Genomic DNA, 26,393 nt, shown 5'->3' with positions numbered 1-26,393 from the left:
TTTAAGTAGGTCTTTTTGTTGTAAAGGACCTTTTATAAAAAAGGTGACACAAAAGGTCCTTTTATCGCACTTAGGTTGTGGCGAGGGTCCTTTGACCGAATTCCGACCATTGACTTTTCTTTTTTCCGGCCAAAAAAAATCACGTGTGTTGCACATCACCACTCAAAATCCTTTTTTCCCCTTTTCCCCACTTTTTCCCCTGACATGGTTCGATTAATTTGTCTTGAATTGCCTTCAATATTAATGTGAGGGAGTAGAATCGGAGTTTGATGATTATTTTTCACAAAATAGGGTTTGCTTTGAGGTGGATGATGAAGAAATTAGGATTTAATAAAGGGAAAAAGGAGGAAGGGGGAAAAATGGATTTTCGTGCAAGCCACGTAATTTTTTTTGGTTGGGAAAAAAAGTCAATTGTCGAAATCTGGTCAAGGAACCCTCGCCACAACCTAAATGCGATAAAAAGACCTTTTATGCCGCTTTTTTTTATAGAAGGACCTTTACAACAAAAAGACCTACTTAAAAGGACCTTTCTGACAAATTTTCCTAACCTTTATTAAAACCTGTGTGACCTTTAATATTATTGCGAACCTAAAATATGACATTATGTTGAATATAGTGACCCTAATTTTAACAAAGTAAAATCAAATTATTTGATCTTTTACCACCCCCCTCCCCCACCAAAAAAAAAGGAAAGAGAAAATAAGAGAACATTCATCAGTTTCACAGAAATTTGTTAGTCTGAAGACATAGTAGCCAACATTCGTTTTGTAGTCTTTGCAAATGAATGACAGAAACTGCATTTCAAGAGTTGAATAAAAGTGACCACATTTACAAGTGTAACAAGATAATCTGTTAAAACCCTTTTAGCTGTTAAATTCACAAAAAAGCAACACATTATTCTTCTTCATATAGTAATGAAAACTAATAAACAGAGAAGAGAGAATAGACTTCCAGGAGTTACACATGTTCTCATCTTAGCTTATCATTTAATTTTACTAGGAAAAACTATAATTTTTGCTAGACATATCACATTATTTCTACATACAGTAAGTGTTTGTTTTTCGTAGTAGCTTTCTTTCCAGAGAGCCCTGATATTATTTCATTTTATGTTTTAACTCGTGGTTCATGAACTCTCTACATGAAGAAGACTTAAAGGCAAAAGACAATCGTGCCCAAGAGCAATGATATTACATATTATACTAGTAAAACTAACATATATGAAATTTTATGTTTGCATATGTTTAACTCGTAGTTCAATTTATGTTTGTATATGTTAGTTTTACTAGTAATAGTATAAACAATGCCGGAAAGAAATCAGTTATTGATTTGTAAGATATTATTAATAATCAACATCTAAAATACATGTAATTTAGAAGTGTGTCCAAACAATAACATTTAATCATATTTTCATGCTCTATATTCTAATTTAAACAGCCATGATCCAAGTTGTCAGACACCTTGTACAGAATAGATAATGCTATGATTTAAGGTCAGAAGCTAAATAACCCTGCTAATTATTTAAAAATTCAGGTGAACAGCTTTATAGATAGTGATACCAGTCACTCAGTTTTGTGTTCTGCGTTGTATCCTAACTTTATGAAACCTACTCTCAATTCCTAAGTGATGTCCTATGTGAGCTCAATGGCTTGTACATAACAAAACTGAGATCCAGGATATTGCACTATATTTGGAAGGCAATATTTTGACAGGGTAAATTATTGCTGCAAAATCTATTTGATTACGACAAGACGTAATGTTTATGTTCAGACAAGCAATGGCTATCTAAAATGACATATCAATGTGTGTAAGTGTGTGTGTGCGTGTGTGCGTGTGTGTGTCTGTCTTGCAAACTAATTGGAAAAACAATCCATTTACAGCCACTTGCTTCAACCAAAATATAGTATGAACTCACAGTGCCTAAAAAAATAAAAAAGTTGAAGTATATACCAGGAATTTTAGAATGACGATAAAACTGCTTATTAATATACAAGTAGATTTCTATAAGCTGAGGAGAACAGTACCTAAGGCCACTAACCCTAAATGGATAACAAATGAAGCTAATAAAGCTTGAACAGCTATATAAAACTTTACGGTGAGGAAGAGACAACTGAGCTTCCTAAGGTCAATCTGTCCATGTAAAAGATGCATGATAAGTAAATGGCAATAAATAGTAAATTTATAAATCAGAAGCAATTTCTATGGAAATATTTTTTTCCTGTTGCCTGTTGGTTTTACCAAAGATGAAGAAAGAACAGTTAAACTAAAATTCTTACAGCTTACCTGCTAGATTAAGTAGAAACAAATTCTTCAATTTGAGCTTGATTGACAAAAAAGAGTGTTCCTGACACTTGCAAATCCAGAGATGGTTTTAGAAAGCTCTTGCTCCTAACCCTTGCAAAGTATTCCCTTTTTTTTTTTTCCTCACATAATGCCACAGGGAAACCATCCCCAAAAGCCCCAAGGTAGGAGGAGAGCCCATAATCTTATATAAGCCCTATATCAGTCCCCCATATGACCGATGTGAGACTCTAGCTAGTCCCATAACCTTGCAATGGACATAACGGGTCCCTCTCCTGTTGAGCTCAAGGAGTAATGCAATCCATTTGCAAGTAAGTTATTCCTGCTGCTGAAAACCTGATTCGCAGTTGAGAAGTTGATCATTGCTTTATATTTGGCAAGTTGCTTTTGGTTGCCAAATCATTTCCATGCTTCATTAACAGTACACTACAAAAATTATTTAAAAATTCACCCAAAATCAAACCATGGCAAAGCAGCATATCCATTTCTTAAGCATAGTCGCCAGTCTAAGGTTTCCGGTAAGCACCAGTGAAGAGCGCAAGCAAAGCTGGAGCTCGGCCTGTTCTGCTAGACCCTGTATTGATAGGGCATGTTTAATTCAACAAAGCTTTTTCAAAGACCCGAAAAAAAGCACTTCTCAGGCTCGCAACCATAAGGGCTTGCCGTTCAAGGCCGCTTCCCATTACTCAATAAAGCAATCTCTCGCTCCTGTTTGTTTATTCAGGACGGGGCAGGCAGCTGCGTACATGAAGAGGAGAAGAGGGTGGTTGCCTACCTTAGAGGTTTGAAAAGGGTTATATCTTTTGAATAGAGCTGATTTTGCCACTGTTTGTGTAGACTTCTGATTTACCAGCATAATTCAACTGCAGTCCCCAAAACAAGATTGCAAGATTATTCTGCTTCACCCACAACTCATCATACTAGTGTTCTGAGCTCAAAACACATGAAGTAATAAAAGTCCAGTGACAGCAGTATCATTTCCACTTCCATGGTTCCATCCCATGTTTGTAAACTTGAAAGGCCTGAAAGATCTCATATTGTGTGGACATAAATATCACCAATAATCCCCACATGAACACTCACCATCAATAAAATGATGGAATCTGTTAGAGTCTCGCAGCACAATTTGGCGACCAACAATTTTTGATATGTATCGAAAAGCTGAGTGACAGTCACCACAAACTCGCAGATTTTTCATTATCCTGATGGTGGAATTTGATGTGCGAGTAAGGACAAAGGCAATGGCCAGTTTCTCACTGTGATAGCTCAGGAGTTCTTCCTTGCTCTCTGGTTCAAGATCATATAAAGCAAAGCTTGTCTGTGGTACGTAACCAGCCTCCCTCATCTTTCTCAGCAGTTCTCCAAGTTTTTCATATATTGCATCTTTCTCTGGGTGTGATTTGTCTCCTGCAACAAACACATGGACGCCATCCTTCATAGTGACCCAACTGCATCCAGCTTGCTTCTTTGCTGCTGCTAAACTCATTGCAGACCGGGTAATGGCCAAGTTTTCCCAATTTGATCCTGCAGCGTACATGTTACCAAGAAGTACATAATTTGCGCCATTTTTGGGCTCCAGCTGCAAAAGCATCTCTGCAGCTCGCTTACCTAATTCACTGTTGTGACCACTGGTCCGACTGCAAGACCCCAGAACTGTTCTCCAAATAAGATTGTTTGGCTTCATAGGCATTCCGTCGATGAAATCTTCAACTTTATCCAATTTACCTGATCGCCCAAGCAGGTCAACCATACATGAAAAGTGCTCCATTTGAGGTTCCAATCCATATTCGCTGCTCATAGACTCAAAATACTTGAAACCCTTTTCAACTAATCCACCATGACTACAAGCTGATAGGACTCCAACAAATGTGACATGATTTGGAGGTTGACCTTCTTCTTTCATTTGTTCAAAAATCTCTAAAGCTTTGTTGGCAAACCCATGCCGTGCATACCCCGATATCATGGTATTCCAAGTAAATATATTCTTCACTGGCATCAGATCAAAAAATCTTGTAGCATAGTCTATCCTTCCACATTTTGCATACATGTCAACAATTGCACTTCCCACCACAACATCAGATTCCAGATGAGCCCTGATTTGACAAGCATGGACTTCCATCCCACGCTCCAAAGTAGCAACTGAGGCACATGCACTAAGAACAGTTGCAAAGGTGAAGTGGTCTAACTTCTGACCACTCTGCATCATGAGCCAAACGAGGTCAACAGCCTTGGATAAATACTCATTATGCACGCAACCAGATATCATGGTGTTCCAACTAACCTCATCCTTCTGAGCCATTCTTGAAAAGATTGATTCACAGTCTTCAATTCTGCCACATTTCCCATAACAAGAGATGAGCGCATTTTCAACTGTAATGTTATTTGCAAAGCCATAATTGAATGCCAATGCATGAACCTGTGGGCCTAATTCAGAAAGAGAAAGAGAATCCGAAGAAACTGCCGAAAGTATATTCACTATGGTCACCCCATTAAGCCTCCAGCCCGATCGCATCATCTTCAGGATATACTTAACAGATTCCGATCCATATGTTTCTGAGTCAGCCAATGCACCAATAATAGAATTCCAAGAAACTTGATCATGCTCTGGCATCAAAGTAAACAGTTTCTGGCATTCTTTGAAACTTCTAGTATCTGCATACATAGAAAGTAGTGCATTGGAAACTGAGACATCAGAGTCAAGTCCTAATCTAAGTGCTTCTGTATGTACTTGCGCCCCTTGCCTCAGCCAACCCAAGCTAGCACATGAACTCAAACAACTTATCAATGCAAAATTTGTGGGCCTAATTCCAGATCTCCTCATACGGCAGAAAGTAGTAACAGCATCTTCAAACAGTTCATTTTGATCAAGACCAGCTATCAATGAGTTCCATGAAATCAAGTCTCTCTCGTCCATTTGTTCAAAAACTGCACAAGCACTATCTACAGCCCCACATCTTGCATACATATTAATAAGGGCATTGGCAACTGCAACTTTAGCATCCCTTAGGCCACTTCTGATTGCATAAGCATGGAGTTCTTTACCCTTTCTTCTCCCTTCTTCCAGTTCATCAAATTCAGCAAAAGCGCTTAATAGGACCACATAAGAGTCCGGATTGACTTCAACCAAATATTTCATCCGTTTGAAAACATCAACAGCTTGTTCTCCATTCTTTTGATTTACTAACCCAACCATTAAGCCATTCATAGTGACTGCATTTCTAGTACTCATACACTCAAAAATCTTCCATGAATCATCAATTAAACCAAACTTGGCCAATCCACTAACTAAAGCACTTCCTACATACAAATCATCCAGAAATCCAGATTTTTGCACTCGCGAGGCTATTTGCTGTAGTAAGCTTGAGCCAAATAGTGAAGAGGAAGATGCAACAGCAATTAAGCTACTCAATGTATAAGCATTAGGCTTAAAATTGAACCCTGAACCTTCATGTAGCATCCTAGCAAACATCTCAAAAGCACCAATTGTGTCTCCTCTTTTAGAATTCACTGAAATAATAGAGTTCCATGATACTGAAATCTTCCCATCTATTTCATCAAACACTCTCCTAGCATTATCCCCCGACCCCAAGCAACAACTTCCATACATCGAAATCAACACATTACCAACAAGAACATCATGAGCATAGCTCGTCTTCGATATCAAACCATGAATTTGCAAACCAAATTTCAGATAATCAGGCCCCAAATCTTGGCAAGCGCGCAAGACACTACCAAATGCATAGCTATTAGGGGCATAACCCGCAGAAACCATGTCCCTGAACGTAGCACATGCTGCAACCAGCATACCATTTTGATCGTAACCCGAAATCAAGCAAGCCCAACTAACCAAATTTCTCTCAGACATTTCATCGAACACCTTGCGTGCAGAAACAAGATCACCAAATCTAACATAAACATTGATAAGGGTATTAACAAGAAACAAATCTGCTTCAAACCCATGTTTGTAAATTCCAAGATGAAGCTGGTTAGCTTCAGTTGAAGAACAAGAATGCTGGTACCGATACACGAAAAAGTCTCGAATTTCAGAGCTATAAGTGTGTTCTGGAGGAAGATAAGAGGAGGAGAGAGGAAGAAAAACATCATAGTGGTCGACAACGGCGGCGCAACGGCTTCTAGGATACGAAGAAGTGGTGGCCGCAAGCGTAGAGAAGCGATAGGAGCACCAAGTGATGAAATTCCGTTGGAGTACTCGGAGAGACATTTACAGTTTACTTGCCTACTTGATGTTCAATTGGTTCATACTTTTTAATTGGCGCCAAAGTTTAATACCCGTGGTCACAAAGATTGAAAGATGGTTGTGACTTGTGACTTTGCCAAGCCGGGTTGCTTCATGTTGCCTAGTTCTTGATCTACAAAAGGTTCTACTAACTATGTGTCGTGTCGAATTTTTGTAATGCTAGTTAAAGTATGATCTAAGCTTGGTTGAAAATTTGGTTTATGGTTAGATTTGACTCATTTTCAATTAGTTTGGTTTTCAAGTTTTGAATTTTCAAATCTCCATAAACTACAACCCAATCAAAGCTCCAACCCATGTATCAATAAAAAAAATAAATAAAAAAATATCACACATTTCATATCATAACATTTCTTTTTTATGCATTTTTATTTTAGTCTGTTTTTGACAAATACATCGTAAAATCTTACAGAATATTATATACTTTTATCTTCCGAAAGTTGAAGTTTTCAAGGACATTACTACTCCATACTCCATCCATTTTTGACAAACACGTTGTAAAATCTTACTATATACTGTGTTGAAAACTTTTTTTATTTTTATTTTTTTAATAAAGCATATTTTGTGAATAAAAATATAGAAAGAGTCTTCCAAGGTTAGAATATTAAAAATATAGAAAGTGTCACGATTAGAATATGAGATATAATATGTTTCAAAAAAAAACAAAAGAATATGAGATATAATCAATATCGGAAAATATATGTCTGATATATTCTCCATACTATATTATTAAGAGAATAATATATTTAAAATTATTTATATTATCATATTATTTAGTGAATATAGGTTTAACATTTATAGTTATAGTAGTATAAATTTTAGAAAGATTGTTTCCAATCTTAAATTATCCTACGTTTTGTATAAATACTCAATCTCCCTATTGTTTCGCGGTTTTCTGTGTCCTTCGGGAGAGTTACAACACCAAGATTGGAATCCGGACGTTTGTACCTGCAAAACAACGGAGACTTAGGTTGGGGGAGTTTTGCCTCCAACGATCAAGTTAGAACCGGAGTGGAGTCTGTAATAAATGCGGAAGTTAAGAATATTCTCGAATTACGAGATCAGGAGTAAATGATCTGCAATTAATATGCTCGGTTAGTTGTATTGAATGTGAATGTTTTCCAATTGGGAAACATCTCCCTATTTATAGGGTCTTGAAGTATGTGCCACGTGTCCAAAAGGGATTGGTTCTTATGAACCACTCTAAAGGTGACACGTGTCACACACTGATTGGTCCACGTGGCATAGGGTATTTTTACCCTAAACATTTGCCCTTCACAAATGTGACGTGGCATGCCACGTGACATCTATGACACTTGTCACTAGATCATTGGCTGATGGTAATAACCGTTCGCCTTCCTGGGGAGTTTACTGAGATGCCCCTTCGCATTACCCTCCTTTATATAGCCGTTCAACCCCTTCATTTTGGCACTTTCCAAAGTTTAGAAAGAGAGAGAGTCAACCGGCGTCCAGAGAGAATTGTATTGAAAAACCCGCCTGCTCCTGCCTGTAAACACATCCTGGATTGTCAGACGGCACAACTCCTTGAAAACCGTCTGAGGGGTTTGCAAGCAATCTCTTTAATTTCCAGAGGCACATACGTGTATATCGTATGTGCTTCAACTAGTTCAAACTTCCAAAAACCGCTCGGGTACACCCTAGCAAATACACCTGCTTTCACAGAGGGTATATCTGGTCAAGCGCCTGTGCCCCTTGCAAGCCATCATCTGACTTTAGTCTGCTAATTCAGCCGGTCGACACTTTGTTTTTTCAGCTTATTTTTGAGGTACCGTGTCTACCTCCCTCAACTCTTTCATGTATTTTAGTTTGTGTCTTTTTCTCTTATAAAAATAAATGGACTCAACAACTACACACACGACACACCACGATTTAGAGGGCAACCGGTCCCCTAGTACGGCTGAGTTTAGGAATGGGGGAGCAGCCTCTGGGTACTGGGATTCCCCTTGTCCATCTCCCTATTCGACCATCTCCGTGTCTGTGCAGGACACTATGGCTCGAACTAGAAAGACGCCTGTAGATCCGGAGTATAAAGGAGAAAGCTCCGAAGAAAGGCCGCCTGAGATGGGTCAGGCTGAGATGGCAAGGGAATCTCCTGGAGGTACCCCAAGCACCTCTAGCGATGGAATTTTGGGGTCTGATTGTGGAGGCGGTAAAGATGCCGCCTCTATCTCTGATGCTAAAAAGGGAGAACCCTCCAATGAGGGAAACAACAGTGAGGCCGCCTCTAGGTCGAGGTCTGAACAGAGTAGCAGCAGTAGCTATCTCACACTGGTTATAGATAGCGAGGAAGAGGAAAGGCCCACTTGGAACAATAAGGGTGATCCCCTCCAGATCCAGGTCTCAGCCAGAGACAGGGCTAACATGGAAAGACATCTGGAAACCTTTATCCTCAAACGGCCTCTAGGACCGGGGTATACCATTCGGGTACCGCCTGAGTTGGGTACAATAGCTTGGGAAGATGATCAACGCAATGCAAACACGTATTTCGGCTGCTATGAGGCAGCCTTTTTAGCCGGTCTCCGCTTCCCTTTGCACAACACAATAAAGGCCATTTAAGAGGATATGGCCTAGGCGTGTGGCAGTTAACCCTAAACTCTTGGGTTAACATCTTAATCTACATTGCCGCTTGCAAAATACAGGGTCTCCATCTCGGCTGGGAGGCCTTTGCCCACATGCACTACTTAAGTCGAAGTCCAAACGGGTGGAGGGCATGGTATACTCTGACCACTTACCCCAAATACCTGATGACCTTAGACAAACCGTGTAGTGGTCAGATTGGAAGAACCGCTTCTACCTGGTCTCTGCCCCACAAAACAAGAGAACTTCGAATTTAGGACCTACAACCGGAAGCCAAGTCTGTTAGGACAAAAGTGTAAATTGCCCGAGGTCTCGGATGAGGAGTATGAGAGAATCATAGAGGCGAGGTTCTTTGAACTTGCTACCACCACCCTCTCAACCGGTGAGCTAATAAGCGTACCCAAGAATTGGATACCCAAACACGAGTTTATGAGAGATGAGGCTTTCTTATCCGCCTGCGGGTTGAGCACCCAGTTTACTAAACGTATGTTGTGGATATATCCGGCACTTATTATGCCGCCTTCGCTACTTTTTACTTGTGATTTTTTTGCGTAATTGTCTAATCAGACGATTTCTTTTTTGCAGTAAACGCTTTAAGGATGCTGCCTGAGAGCAAGACTCTCTGCACGATCCGCCACAGACATCCGCAAGGAGAATGCGGAAAAGAAGAAGGCTGCACTGGCGGCTAAAAGCCAGGTATAAATGCCTGTCACTCCCTTTCTTGCATTCATTAGTCTTAATTTATGCCGGCTGACCATAATGACCCCCAATTTTTATTCAGGATGGGAGCAAGGCGCCTCGGTCTCTTACAAATTTGATCAGGCCACGACCGGGGGGTGAGGTTGCTATCCCCAACAAGTCTCAAAAGTCTTCTGCCCAGATGGTTCCAGGCCGTGTGACTATTGGGGGCAAAAGCGTTAAAAACACTGGTTTGGGATTCGATCTCACAGCCGGATGCCTCTGAGGCATCGAAAGGTGGAGAGCCACCCAAAACTACAGGTGGCCCTATAGTTATTGTATCCCAAGGTACAACCGATCCCTTCAACCCTCTTGTGCTTGGCAAACCCATGCGGGTCAAGTCACACTCTCACCCCTAACCAGAAGATTCTTCTGGCAGCCGGCAATCTATAGGAGGAGCGTATGTAGCTTTCTCACCGTCTCTTTCTGGTGCAGCTCTCCCCCCGGTGGCCGGATGTACAATAGTACTTTAGGGCCATGCTGAAGTCCATCCCCAAAGAGGAGAAGGAGGCAATCTCAGGGATCAACGCCTTCAATGCCGACCGGGTCCTGGCTAATCTGGCTGAGGTATGACCACTAGACTTGGTATATATATATATATATATATATATATATATATATATATATATATATATATATATATATATATATATATATATATATATATATATAGATTTTGATCTTCTAACCCTGGCTATGATCATGTAGACAATGCTGTGCGTGGAGGGGCTGAAGAAAGCCTATGCCAGGAAGCAGGAAGAGGTAAGACGGGTTAAAAGAGAGGCGTCTGAGACCCATAACGTTGCTCAATATTCCATGATAGTGCATGAATTAGAAACTAAAAGTCAAATCATGCAACAGGCGGACTCTATCAAACGGCTTCAAAAATCCCTCGATGAAGCCAATACCAAACTCTTCAATCTTCAGGAGGCTTACAATAACTCTGAAGAAGAGCTTAAGAAGACCGAGAAAAATCTCAAATCCTTGGCAGACACCAAGAAAGAGAACTCCTCCTTAAAAACAGAAAACAAACGCCTGAAAAAGGAGATGGCTGCTACTAGCAAGAACTTTGAAACTACCCTTCATGCTGAGCAGAGCCGGCTCATCGAGGAGAATGAGCAAGACTGCGAGAGCCGCATGAGAATGGATTGGTCCCTAGTGCATCCGGATACGGAATATTCTGTGTGGGAACTGGCCTATAAATATGCAGATCTTGCCATTCTGGCCAAAGAGGAGAACAAGCCAGAGCCCGAGCCGTATGAGGACTGGGCAAAGAAGGAGATTGAGGCCATGCAGGCTGAGGCGGGCTTTGATGGGGAGGAGGAGGAGGACCAAGCAGAAAATCAGGAGACTCCTACCCCAGAATCAGCCGCCAAAGATGCGCCTCCCCCGGCTTCTCAGGCTTAAGCTTATTTTTATTTTTATTCACATCTCCGACCTGCGTGCCGTGTATCTTGTAATTTTAACAATATTCCTATTTCCTGGGTGTTCATTCGGTTGACAATTGCTCTTGGCCTTCTGGTCGGGTTGATTAATGATCATTTGCCGACTGTGTCGGTTTTGTAAATTTGATTTCGATGTTTTACAATTTCGTTGAATTTTTGCATGTTGCATTTTGCTAATTTTAACAACATTTGCCCCTAGATGGATGTATGCTCTTTAACTGAGCAGACATCCGTCTACCAGACATCCGGGATAATGCTCTTCTAAGATGGAGAGACTGGTAAACACCGGCTGTGATTTAACTTCTAAATCAGCTTTGGCTAGTTGGTTATGATAGTCATCATAACTAGCAAGCGATTATTATCCGCATATTGCCCATGCCTTAGCAAATAGTTCAACGATAAGCAGACGAGCATAGATCGTGTGTAGGTACTTTGAACAGAAACGACTTAGCCACTAAGGTTAGGCTCAAGTCTTCAAATTAGCCGTTTGTGGTGCCTTTGAGCAACAGACGGTTTTACCCAACCAAAACAACGGTCTCTGACTGCATTAGAACAGGCGGGAGACAATTTGTCAAGGCTTCAATTAATCTTTCAAACGGTGGAGTTATCTTAATCTAGACACTCTGTTGGGCCGCTTGCATTTTCGTTTATAGAGCAATGTACCACCCAAATGGGAGATGCTCTCTTTGACGAATTCACCCGGATGGGGTGTCTCCGGGTGCCTACTGTAAGAGTAGGCACTTAGCTATAATATCTGGCCATTGGCCTCCTGAGGCTGTTCATAAAAGAACAACCTAGCCGCTTGGTCCTTGGACTTAGCTTAATGTTGCTCATGTGGGAGTAGTTGTGAGAAGTGAAGCACACCCGTTTGCGCATTGCACAGACGGTTTACATATACGGAAAAAAAAAATAAAAACGTTTGCAAACAAAGTTACTTTCATTAATATACTTTATTTACAAAAATTACACAAATCTCAGAAGTAGTACTTTTTCAAGTTATCTACATTCCAAGTTCTGGCTAGTTGCCTACCGTCTGGTGTCTCCAACCGATAGGTGCTGCCTCTAACTTCCTCATAGATCCGGTAGGGGCCTTCCCAATTAGGAGTCAGTTTTACTTGCTCATTGGCCCTACCGATTGCCTCCATTTTTCGCAACACAAAATCCTCCACTTTTAGGGGCCGTTTGTGCACTCTTTTGTTGTAGGCTCTGGTCATTCTCAGACGGTATACCTCATGACGCAAGGCGGCATCACCCCTGCGCTTCGGGAGTGAATCCAATGCTAGACGCATGGCCTCCTAGTTGGCCTCTTCATCATAGAGCATGATTCGGAGTTTTGGCTCGTAATGCTCAATAGGCAGGACGACTTCAGTGCAGTATGTCATGAGAAATAGGGTTTCACCAGTTGCCCCTTTTTCAGTTGTTCTGATGGCCCATAGGACATGAGGCAACTCATCTGCCCATAGACCGCCAGCTCTTTCAATTTTCTTTTTAATGCCGTCTGAGATGAGCTTGTTGAAGACTTCAACTTGGCCGTTTGCTTGGGGACGACCGACTGATGCAAAATAATGTGAGATCCCTTGATCTCCCAACCAGCTCTTGAGGGTAGGTATTTCAAACTGAGGGCCATTGTCAAATACCATAGACATAGGTACCTCAAACCGGGTGATGATGTTTCTCTAGATGAAGGAGATGACATCCTTTGTCTTAATGCCCATAACCGCCTCTACCTCAACCCATTTGGTGAAGTAATCTACAGCAACCAGGATGTACCTCCCTCCGCCTGTAGCAGGCATATATGGACCTAGGATGTCCATGCCCCATTTTGCAAATGGAACCGAGCTGTAGATAGCCGTCAGATCAGTAGCCGGATGGTGTATAAGTTTGCCGAATTTTTGACATTTGTCACACTTCTTCACCATTTCCATGGCGTCTGCCTCAAGAATGGGCCAAAAGTAGCCTTGCCGCCTGACCCTTTTCGCTAGATTTATGTCTCCTATATGTGATGCACAAAAACCCGAGTACAAATCCTCTAGAACTTCCTTCCCCCTTTCTGGGATGACACATTTCAGCAGCGGCTGGAGGTAACCCTTCCTGAAGAGTTCTCCATTATGGATCTCAAAACTTGCGGCTCGCTTCTTCAATGCAGCCGCTTCTAAAGGGGCATCCGGCAAGGCGCCGTCTGCCAGATAAGCCCGGATGACATACATCCAGGTCGAGCTTCGGTCAAGAACTCCAATGGGATCATGTTCGATGCTTCTTTTTTCCATGACTTCCCAAAAGACTGACCTAGGCGTATCACAAGAGGCGGATGATGCCAACTTAGATAGTGCATCCGCCTGATTACTTTCTGACCTGGGCACCTGACTTAGATGAAATTCGCCAAGTGTCACGGCCTCGTCTTTGACTGCCTGGAGAATATTTGATCATAGACGAATGGGTGGCTTCATAGCCACCATATTATTGGCTGATGATCAACTGTGAATCGGAGCAGGCGTCAACTTTTCTTGCCCTGGCCGCCTTACACATACAGATATCGACTAGCAGAGCTTCATACTCCGCCTCATTATTTGAGGCCTGGAACTTGAACCGTAGCGCATATTCATATTTATCCCCTTCCGGAGACTGACATATTACGTCTGCACCACAACCATTCATGGTAGAGCTCCCGTCTACACTGTTCAAGATTCTCCGGCTCAGCCGGCCTTGTCATTTCGACGATGAAGTCGACAAACGCCTGAAATTTCACCGCCTTCCTAGGTTCAAAAGTGATTTCCAGACTTTGCATTTCAATAGCCCATTTGAGCATTCTACCGGATGACTCCAGGGAAGTATGGTTCAACTTCTTGACTGCCATGAAAAGAGCAAGCCCAAAATTTTCAACCATGGGGTACCGAAGCTCAGCATTTTGAAGAACGTGGCTAATGAAATATACAGGAAGCTGAATGTCGTCTCTCTCAGCAAGGAGAACAACACTGAGGGCATGATCTGAGACGGCTAAGTACATGTAGAGACCTCCTGAGGTAGAGGGCTCACTAGCCTTGGCAATGAATGCAAGTGCACTTTCAATTTCTGAAGTGCCGCCTCAGCATCATCCCCCCATTCAAATCTTGTCTTCTTCTTGATTGCCTGGAAGAAGTAAAGGCACTTGTCACCCGACCGGCTGAGGAATCTCCCCAATGCCGCCAGGCAACCAGTTAATTTTTGAATTTCCCTTACAGTGCGGGGCGACTTCATATCAATAACCGCCTGTATCTTTTCTAGATTAGCCTCTATCCCCCTTTGATCAATCAAGAATCCGAGAAACTTCCCAGACTCAACACCAAAGACACACTTCTTGCGATTAAGCATGACCTTGTGCTGCCTGAGGGTGGTGAAGGTTTCTCAAAGATCGGTGAGGTAATCTGTCTGTAGCTTGGATTTGACTATCATGTCATCAATATACGCCTCTATATTCCTCCCAATTTGATTAATGAAGACTATATTAATCATACGTTGGAAGGTAGCAGGCGCATTTTTCAGCCCAAATGGCATCACAGTGTAGCAGAATAACTCTTGATCATTGACGAATGCCGTCTTTTCTTGATCCTTCTTCCACAAGGGTATCTGATGGAAGCCTGAGTAAGCGTCCATGAAGCTCATCAAGGCATGGCCAGCTGTAGAGTCGACCAAACTGTTGATCTTTGGAAGTGGATAACTATCCTTCGGGCATGCCTTGTTCAGATCTGTGTAGTCAACACACATCCGTCAGGTCCCATTCGGCTTTTTAACAAGAACAACATTTGCAACCCTATCCGGGAAGTGACATTGCCGGATGAACCCAGCCTCCAGGACCTTTTTTACCTCGACGGCAGCCGCCTGGCTTCTTTCCTCACCGTGGTTCCTTTTCTTTTGCCTAACTGGCTTCTTTTTAGGAACCACGGCGAGTTTATGCACAGCTAGATCCGGACTGACGCCTGACATCTCCTCCACTTCAAAGGCAAAAATGTCTTTGAACTCTTTCAGAAGAGTGTGCAATTCTTCATCCAACTTAGCAAAAGCAGCCGTCCCCACCTTTATAGTTCGATCTGGACGGGTGTCATCCAGTACGATATCCATGTGATCACCAGCCGGCTGGGGACATAGCTCGTCTGACCTTTCCCCGGTTAGTAATTTCTATTGCTTCTCTTTCTTGACGGTTGCCAATTGGTTCGCCTTTCTCTTTTTACCGGCTGCTCTCGGAGCAGGTGCAGCTTATTTGACCTCATCAAGGTCTACAGGCTCCTCATCCTGATCGGCTGCAGCCACAGTCGGTTTGACGTCTAAGAGATAGCATTCTCTCGCCGTCTTCTGATCTCCGTTCAAGGAGCCTACAGACCCATCATCTCTTTCAAATTTTAGGAGCATGAGGGAGGGAATGATGACCGCTTTAGACTCATTCAGCATTGGCCTGCCTAGTATCAGGTTATAGGAGGTCAACTCTTGAACAACAAGGAACCGGACCACCATGTGACGTCCTGCCCCCTTCTCTCCCAACCGGATGGGTAGGTCAATTCTTCCCACCGGATGCACGACCCCTCCCCCAAATCCGACCAAGGGGTGAGAAACTTGGGTCATGCTACTGGGCTTGTACTTGAGCTAAGCCAAGAACTTGTGACTGATCAGGTCGAATGAACTCCTAGTGTCGATTAGGATCCGGCCAACCTTCTGATTAGCTATCTTGCACTCGATCACTATGGGGTCATCATGTGGCCGCCTGACCTTGCCCTTGTCCTTCTCAATGATAAGGACGTCAGGGAGTGTGTCTTTCGACGCCTGGCCTTTATCCACTGCGCTGACATCCAGCCTTCGGACGTAGTCCTTGGTGCCACGGATGATAGGACCCCCACCGCCAAAGCCGCCTGCTATAGTATAGATCGTTTCATCATTGGTGTCCGAACTATTAGCAGATTGGGGTGCCTTCTTGGGCGGCTGTCCATTGTTTGTTTTAAGGGTCACCTTGGACTTCAGGATATAGGAATTTAATACTCACTTATCAGCTAGACGGTCCAATAACCATTTGAGGCTGTAACAATCATTGGTGTCATGGCCTATGTCCTCATGGAACTGACAATATTTGTTCTTGTTCCGATTCTGACGGAACCCTTCATTGCAGCCGGTTTATCGATAGTTACCCGGTCTTTAATCTCCATGAGGATGGAGTAACTGTCCTTGTTGAACTCGTACTTGGGGGTGTACGGTTTCAATTCCTTCTTCTTCTTCTGGGATGGCTAACCAGAAGTGTCTTCCATCCAGACTTCTTTTCTTTTCTTTCTCTCTTCCTTTTTAGCCGGTTGAGCAGACCGACTCTCTTTTTTGTCAGACTTTTTGGAGTCCGACGGCTGCTTGATGGCGGACAGCTCAGTAGCCTGTATGTAGGCTTCTGCTTCCATCAAAGCATCCCGGAGGGTAATGACCCTTTTTCGGACGAGATTAAACTTGAAGGTTAATCCGTCTTTCAGACCCTTAAAGAAGTCTGTGTAAGCCACTTCGTCAGACAGTCCTTGAATCTGGATTATCATCATATTGAACCGCGTGACATAGGACCTAAGCCATTCTCTGTCTCCCTGCTGTATGGCACTCAAGTCCAGACTTGTTTTCTTCACAGGTATATTCATAGAGAAGTTTGAGGCGAACAAGTACGCAAGCGTCTTGAAGCCGTTTATGCACCCGGCTGGCGAATTGTCAAACCATCGTTGGTCAATACCCTTCAATGTAGCAGGGAAGCATCTACACCAGGTGGCGTCATCCAACCCCTGTAAGTACATGAGGTTGGTGTATGCCATATTGCCATCAGGTGGTCTTCTAGGTTGGTGGTACCGTCATAGGCACCCACCAACACATTCTTAACCTTGGCAGGCTAGGCTGCTTCGGTTATCTCCTTGGAGAACGCAGAAGGTTGTTCCCCAAAGTTTAGAAGCCGAAGCTGCCAATCCATTGGCTGGACATTCTGTGCCGCCTGACCTCAAAAGAAGGTCGGCTGCATGTATGGTGATCCATACGGCATGTATGGCTGTTGGGGCACATACGAGGCTGGTTGGATAATCTGAGGGCCAGTACGTGCGGACAGGCCGTATGAGTGACTCTCTCAGTTTGTTTCTGAACACCTCATTGAGGCATTCAAGAAATCATTTGGGTAGGTCGACGTTGAATTCGACTCAGATAATTGTTGACTTCTCTTCTGCTGGATTAACATCCGGGCATCCGAGAATGTCTTCCTTGAACCATTCGGTTGAACATGTCGGATGACCTTCCTTTTCCTTAATTCAGGGAATCGGATCTTAGTTAGGTCGTCCAAGGGCCGATCCCATCCTTTGGCTTGGGATGAGGAGTAGGGACACGGTCCTGAACTGGCTTTTTCTTCCCCATGGGAGAAGGCTTTTTAGCTGACTGACCCCTGTTGGAGCCACCAATCCTTTTGTTTAAGAGGTCCTTGATCTCCCCTTTGAGACTCGTCATGAATTTCATAAGCTCATCTCTGGTGATGGGAGTGGCACCCTTCGCCGCCTGGGGTTGTCTAGCCGGTTTTAGGTGGGGTGGTGGTGGGTGGGTACGGTTGGTGGGTGGAGATGGGGTTAGTTGTGGTGGTCTAGTGGGGTAGGGTTTGGGTGGGGTGGTCTAGCTAGGGTGGGTTGGTCTGGGTGGGTTTGAGGTGGCTAGGGCTGGTGGTGGGTTCAGGTAATGTGGGTGGGTGGGTTCAGGCTAGGGATGGTAGTGTGGGCTGATGGTGGGGGTGGAGGGTGGGGCTGTTTTTTTTTTTTTTTTTTTTTTTTTTTTTTTTTTTTTTTTTTATTAAAAATTCCTACGGAAAATTCCGTCGGAAGAGGAATATTCCGACGGACTGTCGATTAAAGTAAAAAACAGCGCTGATAGAAATAAATCCGTCGGAAACTAGCCTTCCGACGGAAATTTTGTCGGAAAAGGTCGAATTTCCGACAAAGTGTTTTAAGACAGACTCATTCCGACGGAATTCCGTCGGAAGGCTAATTTCCGACGGAATTTCCGATGATTTCGACGGATTTTTTCCGTCGGAATCAAGCTGTTTTCTTGTAGTGTAGTTCCGACGAATAGAAAATTCCGTCGGAAAAATCAAAATTTCCGACGGATTTATGTTCCGTCGGAAAATCCGTCGGATATTTCCGACGAATTCAACAAATCATCTGAAATTTCAGACGGAAATAAATTCCGTCCGAATATATGTGCTTTTTGACGGAATTTTCCGTCGGAATTTACAATTTCCATCGGAATTATAGTCCATCGGAATTTTCCGTCGGAATTTAATTAAAAAAAAAATTGAAACCTTTTTTTACCAAACCCTAAAACCTTAAAACCGGTACCTCTCTTTCTTCCGCCTCTGCTCCTTCTCTTTCTCTGTCCTTTTCTCCTTCTCTTTCTCTCTCCTCTTTTCTCCTTCGTTCTCCTTCTTTCTCTGTTCCTCTTTCTCCTTCTTTCTTCTCTGTTCCTTCGTTCTCTTTCCTCTGTTCCTCTTTCTCATTCTTTCTTCTATGTTCCTTCGTTCTCTTTCCTCTGTTCCTCTTTCTCCTTATTTCTTTCTCTGTTCCTTCGTTCTCCTTCTTTCTCCTTCGTTCTCTTTCCCCATCTTTCTCTTTCCCTTTTTCCTTCCCTTTCTCTATTCTCTTTTCTTTTTCTCCATTTTCATTCTGTTTTTCTTCATCATTTTTACTTTTTCCTCGAATTTTCGACAACAAACGATGGAGTGTGGGCTTGTGGTCGTCAACAAACGAATAATTATGATGTTTATGGTCAAATTTGACCGTAAAAATTCCAGATCTGGAGTTTTTATGGTCGAATTTAACCATATAATCCCAATTTCGAGGTTTTGGAGGTGGAATTGAAGGTATGTCTTCATTTTCTTTCTATTAATTTGGTTTGATTTTTTTTTAATATTATGGGTTAATATCGATTTTGTGTGGGTAATGTTTGATTACGTTGTTTATTTGAGTTTATTTTGTTATTTTTTTGTTTAATTTTTATAGGTTGATTTCGTTGTTTTTTGCTTAGTTGTTTTTGTGGGTTTTTTTTTGTGGTTTTTTGTGTGATTTTTGTGGGTTTTTTGTGTGATTTTTGTGCGTGGATTTTTTGTGGGTTTTCGAATTTTTGGTGGTGGCTAGTAGTGGTAGGTGGTTTACGGGGTGGAGGTGGGTGGTTTACGGTGGAGGTGGGTGACGGGGGGAGTCATGGGTTATTATGGGGGTATGGGTGGGTAGGGGTGCAGGGGGTGGGCTGGTGGTGTAGGCTGGTGGATGGAAGGTTTTTTTTTTTTTTTTTTTAAAACCATTTTCCGACGGATTTTTCCGGTGTCGGAATTCCACTTTCGACGGAACTATTCCGACTGAAATTTCGTCGGAAAGGTCATTTTTCCTACAAATGGTCTTCTGACAACCGGTTCCGACGGAAATTCCGTCGAAAACAAGTTTTTCCGACGGAATTCAGATTGATTCCAACGGAATTTTTCCGTCGAAAATGACCTGTTTTCTAGTAGTGGAGGAAAATACTGAAGCTGCTGCTGCGGCTGGTAAATTGAGACTATACATTAAGAAATGTCATAAATTAATATCTTCAATTTAGGTTTATGCTTAAGTGGTAGAGCCAGAAATTGCGAACCGAGAGGACAAATAGACTTTTCAACAAAAATATTAGAAAAAAATCAATATTTAAACATAAATAGTTAAACTTTTACAACTTAAAAACTCCAAAATGATATGTAAAAAAAATACTAATAAAAAGCTATACCTAAAATAATACACAGTAAGTAAAAACCTACTAATAAACCCTATAAAAAAAAAAGGAAAAAAAAAAGCCTACTAATAAAAAGTTGTACTCCAAAATAATAAGAAGTAAAAGAAAAAAAAAAAAAAAAACCCTTGAATACATACAAGCTCATCCTACGTACTGCACCAAGAAGAAACCGTTGATTATTTTAGCTAACTTGCTAGTTTAAAATGTATACTGACTTTGTAATAATATATACAAATCTATACCACATAGTCCCTTTTTTGTTGTGCAACCTCTTATTACAAATATGACTATTCAATCATCTAAGGCAATTATCAACAATATTAATATCGGAATAAATTTATATAAGTGCAAACCACAAGCTTTAATAAAAAAATAAAAAAAAAATAAATAAATAATAAACAAAAATACTCAAAGGAATAACACTTTTTGGTTTGACATTGATAATTATAATTTTGATTAGCCTTTAAAAAAAATATCGATTGCACGTCTACAATAGTAGCAACATAGGGCAACGCTCGGGCTACTCACTAGTTCAAAATTAAAGAGGGCTTAAAAATGAGATGTCAGGCAGCAATCGTTCCACGTCTAAGGATGAGACAAGCTTTACAAGCAGGCCGTTAACCACTACACCACATGACTTGTTATAGAAAATTAATTTACTTCCTCCGTTCTATTTTACTTGGCTCGTTTTGACTTTTACATTATTCATCATCCCTCCTTTAACCGTCTTTTGTGAATAATATGTAAGAAAAAGCATATTCACGTAGGATCTTTTTGAATTCGTCTCAATAACTACTATAATTATATATAACTTTTACAATTTTCACTTATAGAGAATTAAAGTTATCAATTCTGAGTGGAATTAGAGGATTGCTCTTTTTAATTTGGAGGAGAACAACGAAGAACCCTAAAATAAAAAGTCTGATTAAGGGAAGATCGTACTCGTATGTTGTCAGTTGACGGTCTACAAAAACGGAGAAAACCGTAAACATAACGGAAAAAAAATTCATTACTACTCCGTATTACATTTGCCTGCGTGGACATGCCCAGCGTGGCTACCCAACCATGTCATGACGCTAAAAGTATGGAAATACCAGCATTACTACTAATCAGGGCTGATTATGATGCAAGTCGATTTCGAGTTTAGGGTAGCTCGACCCGATTCGTTAACATATCGAGTCAAGCTTTATTGAGTCAAGTTTTGACTGAATCGAGTTTTGATCAAATTTGACCGAGTCGATCTCGCAATTTGATCCGTCTTAGTAAACTCCCTACTCCCTCGATTTTTTAATAAGTGTTATACTTATCAAATTCGGCCGTGTTTTAATAAGTGTTACACTTCCTTTTTTGGCAAAAAGCTATATTTAAACATTATATCTCTCTCCTCTCATGGTTCCCACCCAAACCCACTACTACTTTTTTTTATTATATCTTTCCTTTCACGCAGGGACGGAGCCAAAATTTTTGTATTAGAGGGGCCAAACTTTGTATATGTACTAGTATCTCGTGCACAAATAAATTTAATAATGAAATGTCAAAAATAGTGTGAGCAAGTATTATTTAAAAATAATTCAAAATACATAAAATAGGGAAATTAATTCCTAGAGTTGTACTATAACCTTGTAAGGAGCTAGGTTTGAACTTGAGACCTCGAAAAAAGATCTCTTTAACTATATTACCAACTAAGAGGCTGTTTAGTTCACCTGATTTTAGCTGATCTGATCTGATATGAACTTATTTTTTCTGATCTGATCTGATCTGAACTTATTTTTGATCTGATCTGATCTGAACTTATTTTTTCTGATTTGACCTTACTTTAATTATTTCAATATTCTACTTTTAATGTTAATCAATATTAATGTTTAATTATTATTGTTATTATTATTATTATCATTATTATTATCATTATTATTATTATTATTATTATTATTATCATTATTATGATCATTTAATTTATATTATATTATATTATTATTATTATATGATATTATATTACTATGATATTATATTATTATTATTATTATTATTATTATTATTATATTATATTGTATTATATTATTATTATATTATATTATATTATATTATTATTATTACTATTATATTATATTATATTATTATTATTATTAAATAATAATAATAATATCATTATTGTTAATGGAATTGTTTCTAAAATTTCAAAAGGTGAGATTGTTTTTTGAAGATGGAGCAAAGGTGTGATTATTAGATTTCATTTTCCTTTTTTTTATTTCAGCTTTTATATTTAACTTGTTTAGGGCGTTTAAGTGTTTTTTTATTTATTTGTTCCTCTATTGAACCTTTTTTTATTCATGCGTGTATGGTTGTGTGGGAATGACACATTGACCCGTTTTGACCCGTCAAAACCCGAATTTAACCCGACATGAATTCAACCTGACCTATTCCTAACCCGACCCGAATTTAACCTGATCTATTACTAACCCGACCCGAATTTAACCCGACTTATTTCTAGCCCGACCCGAATTCAACCCGATCTATCATTAACCTGACCTGAAATCAACCCGACTTGTTATTGACCCGAAATTAACTAGCAATCTAGGATTACGTCATATTTTTTTTTTCCCTGATTCTATGAGTTATTTTCCTATTTAAGCTTATTCAAATATTTTCAAAAAAATTCTCTATTATCAAATGTATTATAATTTACGTCTCAAAAAAACCTATGAAAATTTATGAATACCACTACTTTTTGGATGCATGTGCATTCTTTATTCAAATTTAGTAATTACTATTTACGAATACTACTACTTTGTAGGTGCATGTGCATTAATGTAGTCAACCCGAAATGATCCGACCCGAATTAATCCGACCCACACTTACCCGACATGTTTACCTGAATTGACAGCTCTACTTCCGACCCATGTTCGCGTTAGGCTCCTCTATATGAAATGGGTGTATAAATACAACTTAATATAGCGAAGGAAATTTGGAACTTCTTGTAATGAAAATTATATTTGGAGCTTATAATGAAATTTTAATTATTATCGTTTATTGTTTGTGCTATTTAATAACATGGACAATGTTGCTAGTTCAAACAAACGATAAAATCAAATCCGATACATCATAAATCAATAATAATAATAATAATAATAAATAATAATAATAATAATAATAATAATAATAATAATAATAATAATAATAATAATAATTTGATCTGAACTTATATATTTTCTCTGATCTGAACTTATTTTTTCTGATCTGAACTTATTTTTTCTGAAATAAGTAAAAATAAGGTGAACTAAACAGGGCCTAAGCTATGATACACTTTAACATACTAATTTGCAAATTTTAATTAGTAATGAAAACCAAGGGAGAGGCCATGGCCCACGCCCTTCCCCTTATGTACAGGTCAAACCGTAACACTTAATAAAATACGGAGGGAGTATTTAGTATACCATCTCTTCATTCTTTTTAATTTTGTCATTTGAAAATTATATATATATATATATATATATATATAGGGAAGGGATCCGGTAAGAACCCCTCCCTATATAAGAACCCAAGTGTATATAAGAACCAATCTAATCCGTACAATTTGATTGAATTAAACGGTCAAGATGAAATTAAGTATTAAGATAATACTCCATATAAATCCTTATTTTCTCTCTCCTTCCACAAAAACATCTCGTTGTTTTCTCTCTCCTCAAACCCCCAAAAATCTCCATTATTAGAGCGCATTGAAAGACTTTTTCAGCGATTTTCAGTCATTTCTCTTGCAATTTGGTAAATTAAGGTATGTTTGTTCAAGCAATTTAATTTCGGCGCTTTTGTTAATTTTTTTGTTCTCGAATTTTTAAGGAATTTGTTACGAAATTGCATCTATTATGTTTGATTTTTGTTTTATGTTCGAAATTGCATCAACATTTTATTGCCTGCTATTTTAGGGCTCGATTTGTGCGATTTTTTAAGTGATTTTTTTTTCCAATTTATGGTTCGAATTTTCAATTGCAACTTTGTTCGATGTTTTCCGAATTTTCAATATTTTTGTACTCCAATTTTATTTGATTTGTACTGCAATTTTGTTCAATTTTGTACTGTAATTGTCCGAGGATTTTTTGATATTTTCATTTAGTAAGGTTACCTCTGAAAAATATACTGGAATATACTACGATTTTGTACTGCGATATTTTTTTTGGCCTATGTTCTAAATTAGTTCTATGCTATAAATTATTTATACAGTGTAGTGAATTGATTAGATGTAATTTGCAGCATTAGTATACTTAGGTTAATTGATTAGCATTATTATACTTCGTATCAATGTTCTAAATTACATGTTCGATTATTCATGATCATGTTCTAAATTTAAGTGTCGTATGTTCTAAATTTAGGTGTCGTATGTTCTAAAGATGTTCTGGCTGGGTGCGGCATGTAGAGGAAGTTCAGGGGAGATCCTTTTGTGTGCTGCGTTTCAGAGCTTAGAAAAGTGGTAATCGGGGGTGGGGGAAGCCAAGGCTGTTTTCTAGGGGCTACATATGGCGAAGGGGACTGAATTCATATTATGAAGGTTCCAAATGCTCGTTTTTTATGTAGTTTGTGCTGCTAAATGGTAAACATTTGTGGTTGAAATTGTGGAATTATGTAGGATGTTGTTATGAAGTGAAAAAGGTTCCAAATGCTCGTTATTTACCAGAAAAGAAATAAGATATGAGGAATATCCTGCAATATTCTTAGATACTCGATTTTTACAGATAATTAAGCTCAAAACCTTTGAAATTTATGTGATTTCCCTACTCAATCACCCAAACTCCAACCCAAGTCCCCTTACTCTTTCTCTCAACTTCAAAATTTTGCTCTGATTTCTGATTTTATACCAGGTATTATTTCTTTCTCTAAACTTGTTAATTATACCATAATTGAAGCTTTTTAATCCAATTGATTTGACAAATTTAAGCTATAATGTGTTACTTGAATTCAGAATACTTAAAAATGTAATGGGTTGTTGAAAGATTTGTGTTTTATGAGTTGTTTGTTGTCATTTGTTTATGCCTGCTACGTGTTTGCTAATTTGTCTGTGTGAAAAAGGTTCCAAATGCTCATTTTTTCTGTAGTCTGTGCTGCTAAATGCTAAATACGAAGGGGACTAAATTCATTTTATGAAGTGAAAACCCTCCCGGAGTGGATTAGGAAACTCACCCACCTACACTGCCTTTCAATTAGAAACTGTCCAGACTTAATAACACTTCCTGAGTCACTTTGTGACCTATCTGCTTTACAAAGGCTTTAGATTTAATGTTGCCCACTGCTCAAACCATTTCCCAATTCTGTAGGTGGCATGGGGTCTTTAAAACAGCTTAAGGTTCCACAATGTCCAAAGCTATTTAAAAGATGGAGGACAGATGGTGAGGATTCTTCTATCATACTAAAGGTCCCTTATCTCATTTTTAATGACTGATGTATGTATAGCCTTTTTTTTGTGTGTATAATTGTATATAATTGTACAATTTTTGGTTTTAGATTACTAATTTCTCAGTTTCCGACTACCCATATTTCATTATGTGGTGTACTCGTGTTTATATATGATGTCTACTCATTTTTATATTAGTTTATATGAATAAGCTAATATTACTAGAATACCCATATTTCATTATGTTGGTTTGGTTTGGTTTTGCAACTAATTATGCAATTTTCAGAACGGAATCAATGGATGAACATCCAACTCTATATTTTCCTCTGTCAGACTGATTGTAATTTATTTGATAATACTTCCTAGTAGTAGTTGTGTTGGGTAATTTGTAAGCATGTGTTGGGTAATTTATGAGCTATGGTGGTTGTTGTAGTAATAATTGAGGCATTTGAGTTTCTACATGTGATTGTTTTCCTCTGCTTCTATGGGAGGGCGTTGATCTATATCAAAAAACTATTAGCTCAAATGGTAGAGCACTATGCAAATGCATAGATGATGTAGGTTCGAATCCTACATAGGCTATATTTATAAATAACAAAAAAAAAAAAAAAAAAAAAAACTTTAAAACATAGGTAGTAAAAATTTAGAACATAGGAAAAAAAAACATTAGAACATAAGTAGACTGAATTTAGAACATAAGCAAAAGAATTTAGAACATAAGTAGACTAAATTTAAAACATAGGAAAAAAAAATTTATAACATAGGTAAAAGAATATTTAGAACATAAAAAAAAAAAAAAAACTTTATTAAAATATAGGTAGTAAAAAATGAGAACATAGGAAAAAAAAAAACTTTAGAACATAAGTAGACTGAATTTAGAACATAGGCAAAAAGAATTTAGAAC

At 39.5% G+C, this 26,393-nt stretch overlaps 1 protein-coding gene across 1 annotated transcript; it reads right to left on the bottom strand.

The window, feature by feature from the left end:
- Positions 1–1,860: 1,860 nt before the first annotated feature.
- On the bottom strand, positions 1,861–6,913 carry LOC110691810 (putative pentatricopeptide repeat-containing protein At5g09950). Its single transcript, XM_021868766.1, has one exon. The coding sequence runs from the start codon at positions 6,518–6,520 to the stop codon at positions 3,353–3,355; it is 3,168 nt and encodes a 1,055-aa protein (XP_021724458.1). The 5' UTR covers positions 6,521–6,913; the 3' UTR covers positions 1,861–3,352.
- Between the last annotated feature and the right edge of the window lie 19,480 nt (positions 6,914–26,393).

The sequence above is a fragment of the Chenopodium quinoa genome, unplaced genomic scaffold (assembly GCF_001683475.1).
Source record: "Chenopodium quinoa cultivar QQ74 unplaced genomic scaffold, ASM168347v1, whole genome shotgun sequence".
In the NCBI taxonomy this organism is placed as follows: Eukaryota; Viridiplantae; Streptophyta; class Magnoliopsida; order Caryophyllales; family Amaranthaceae; genus Chenopodium; species Chenopodium quinoa.
This window is presented reverse-complemented; position numbering and strand designations above follow the sequence as displayed.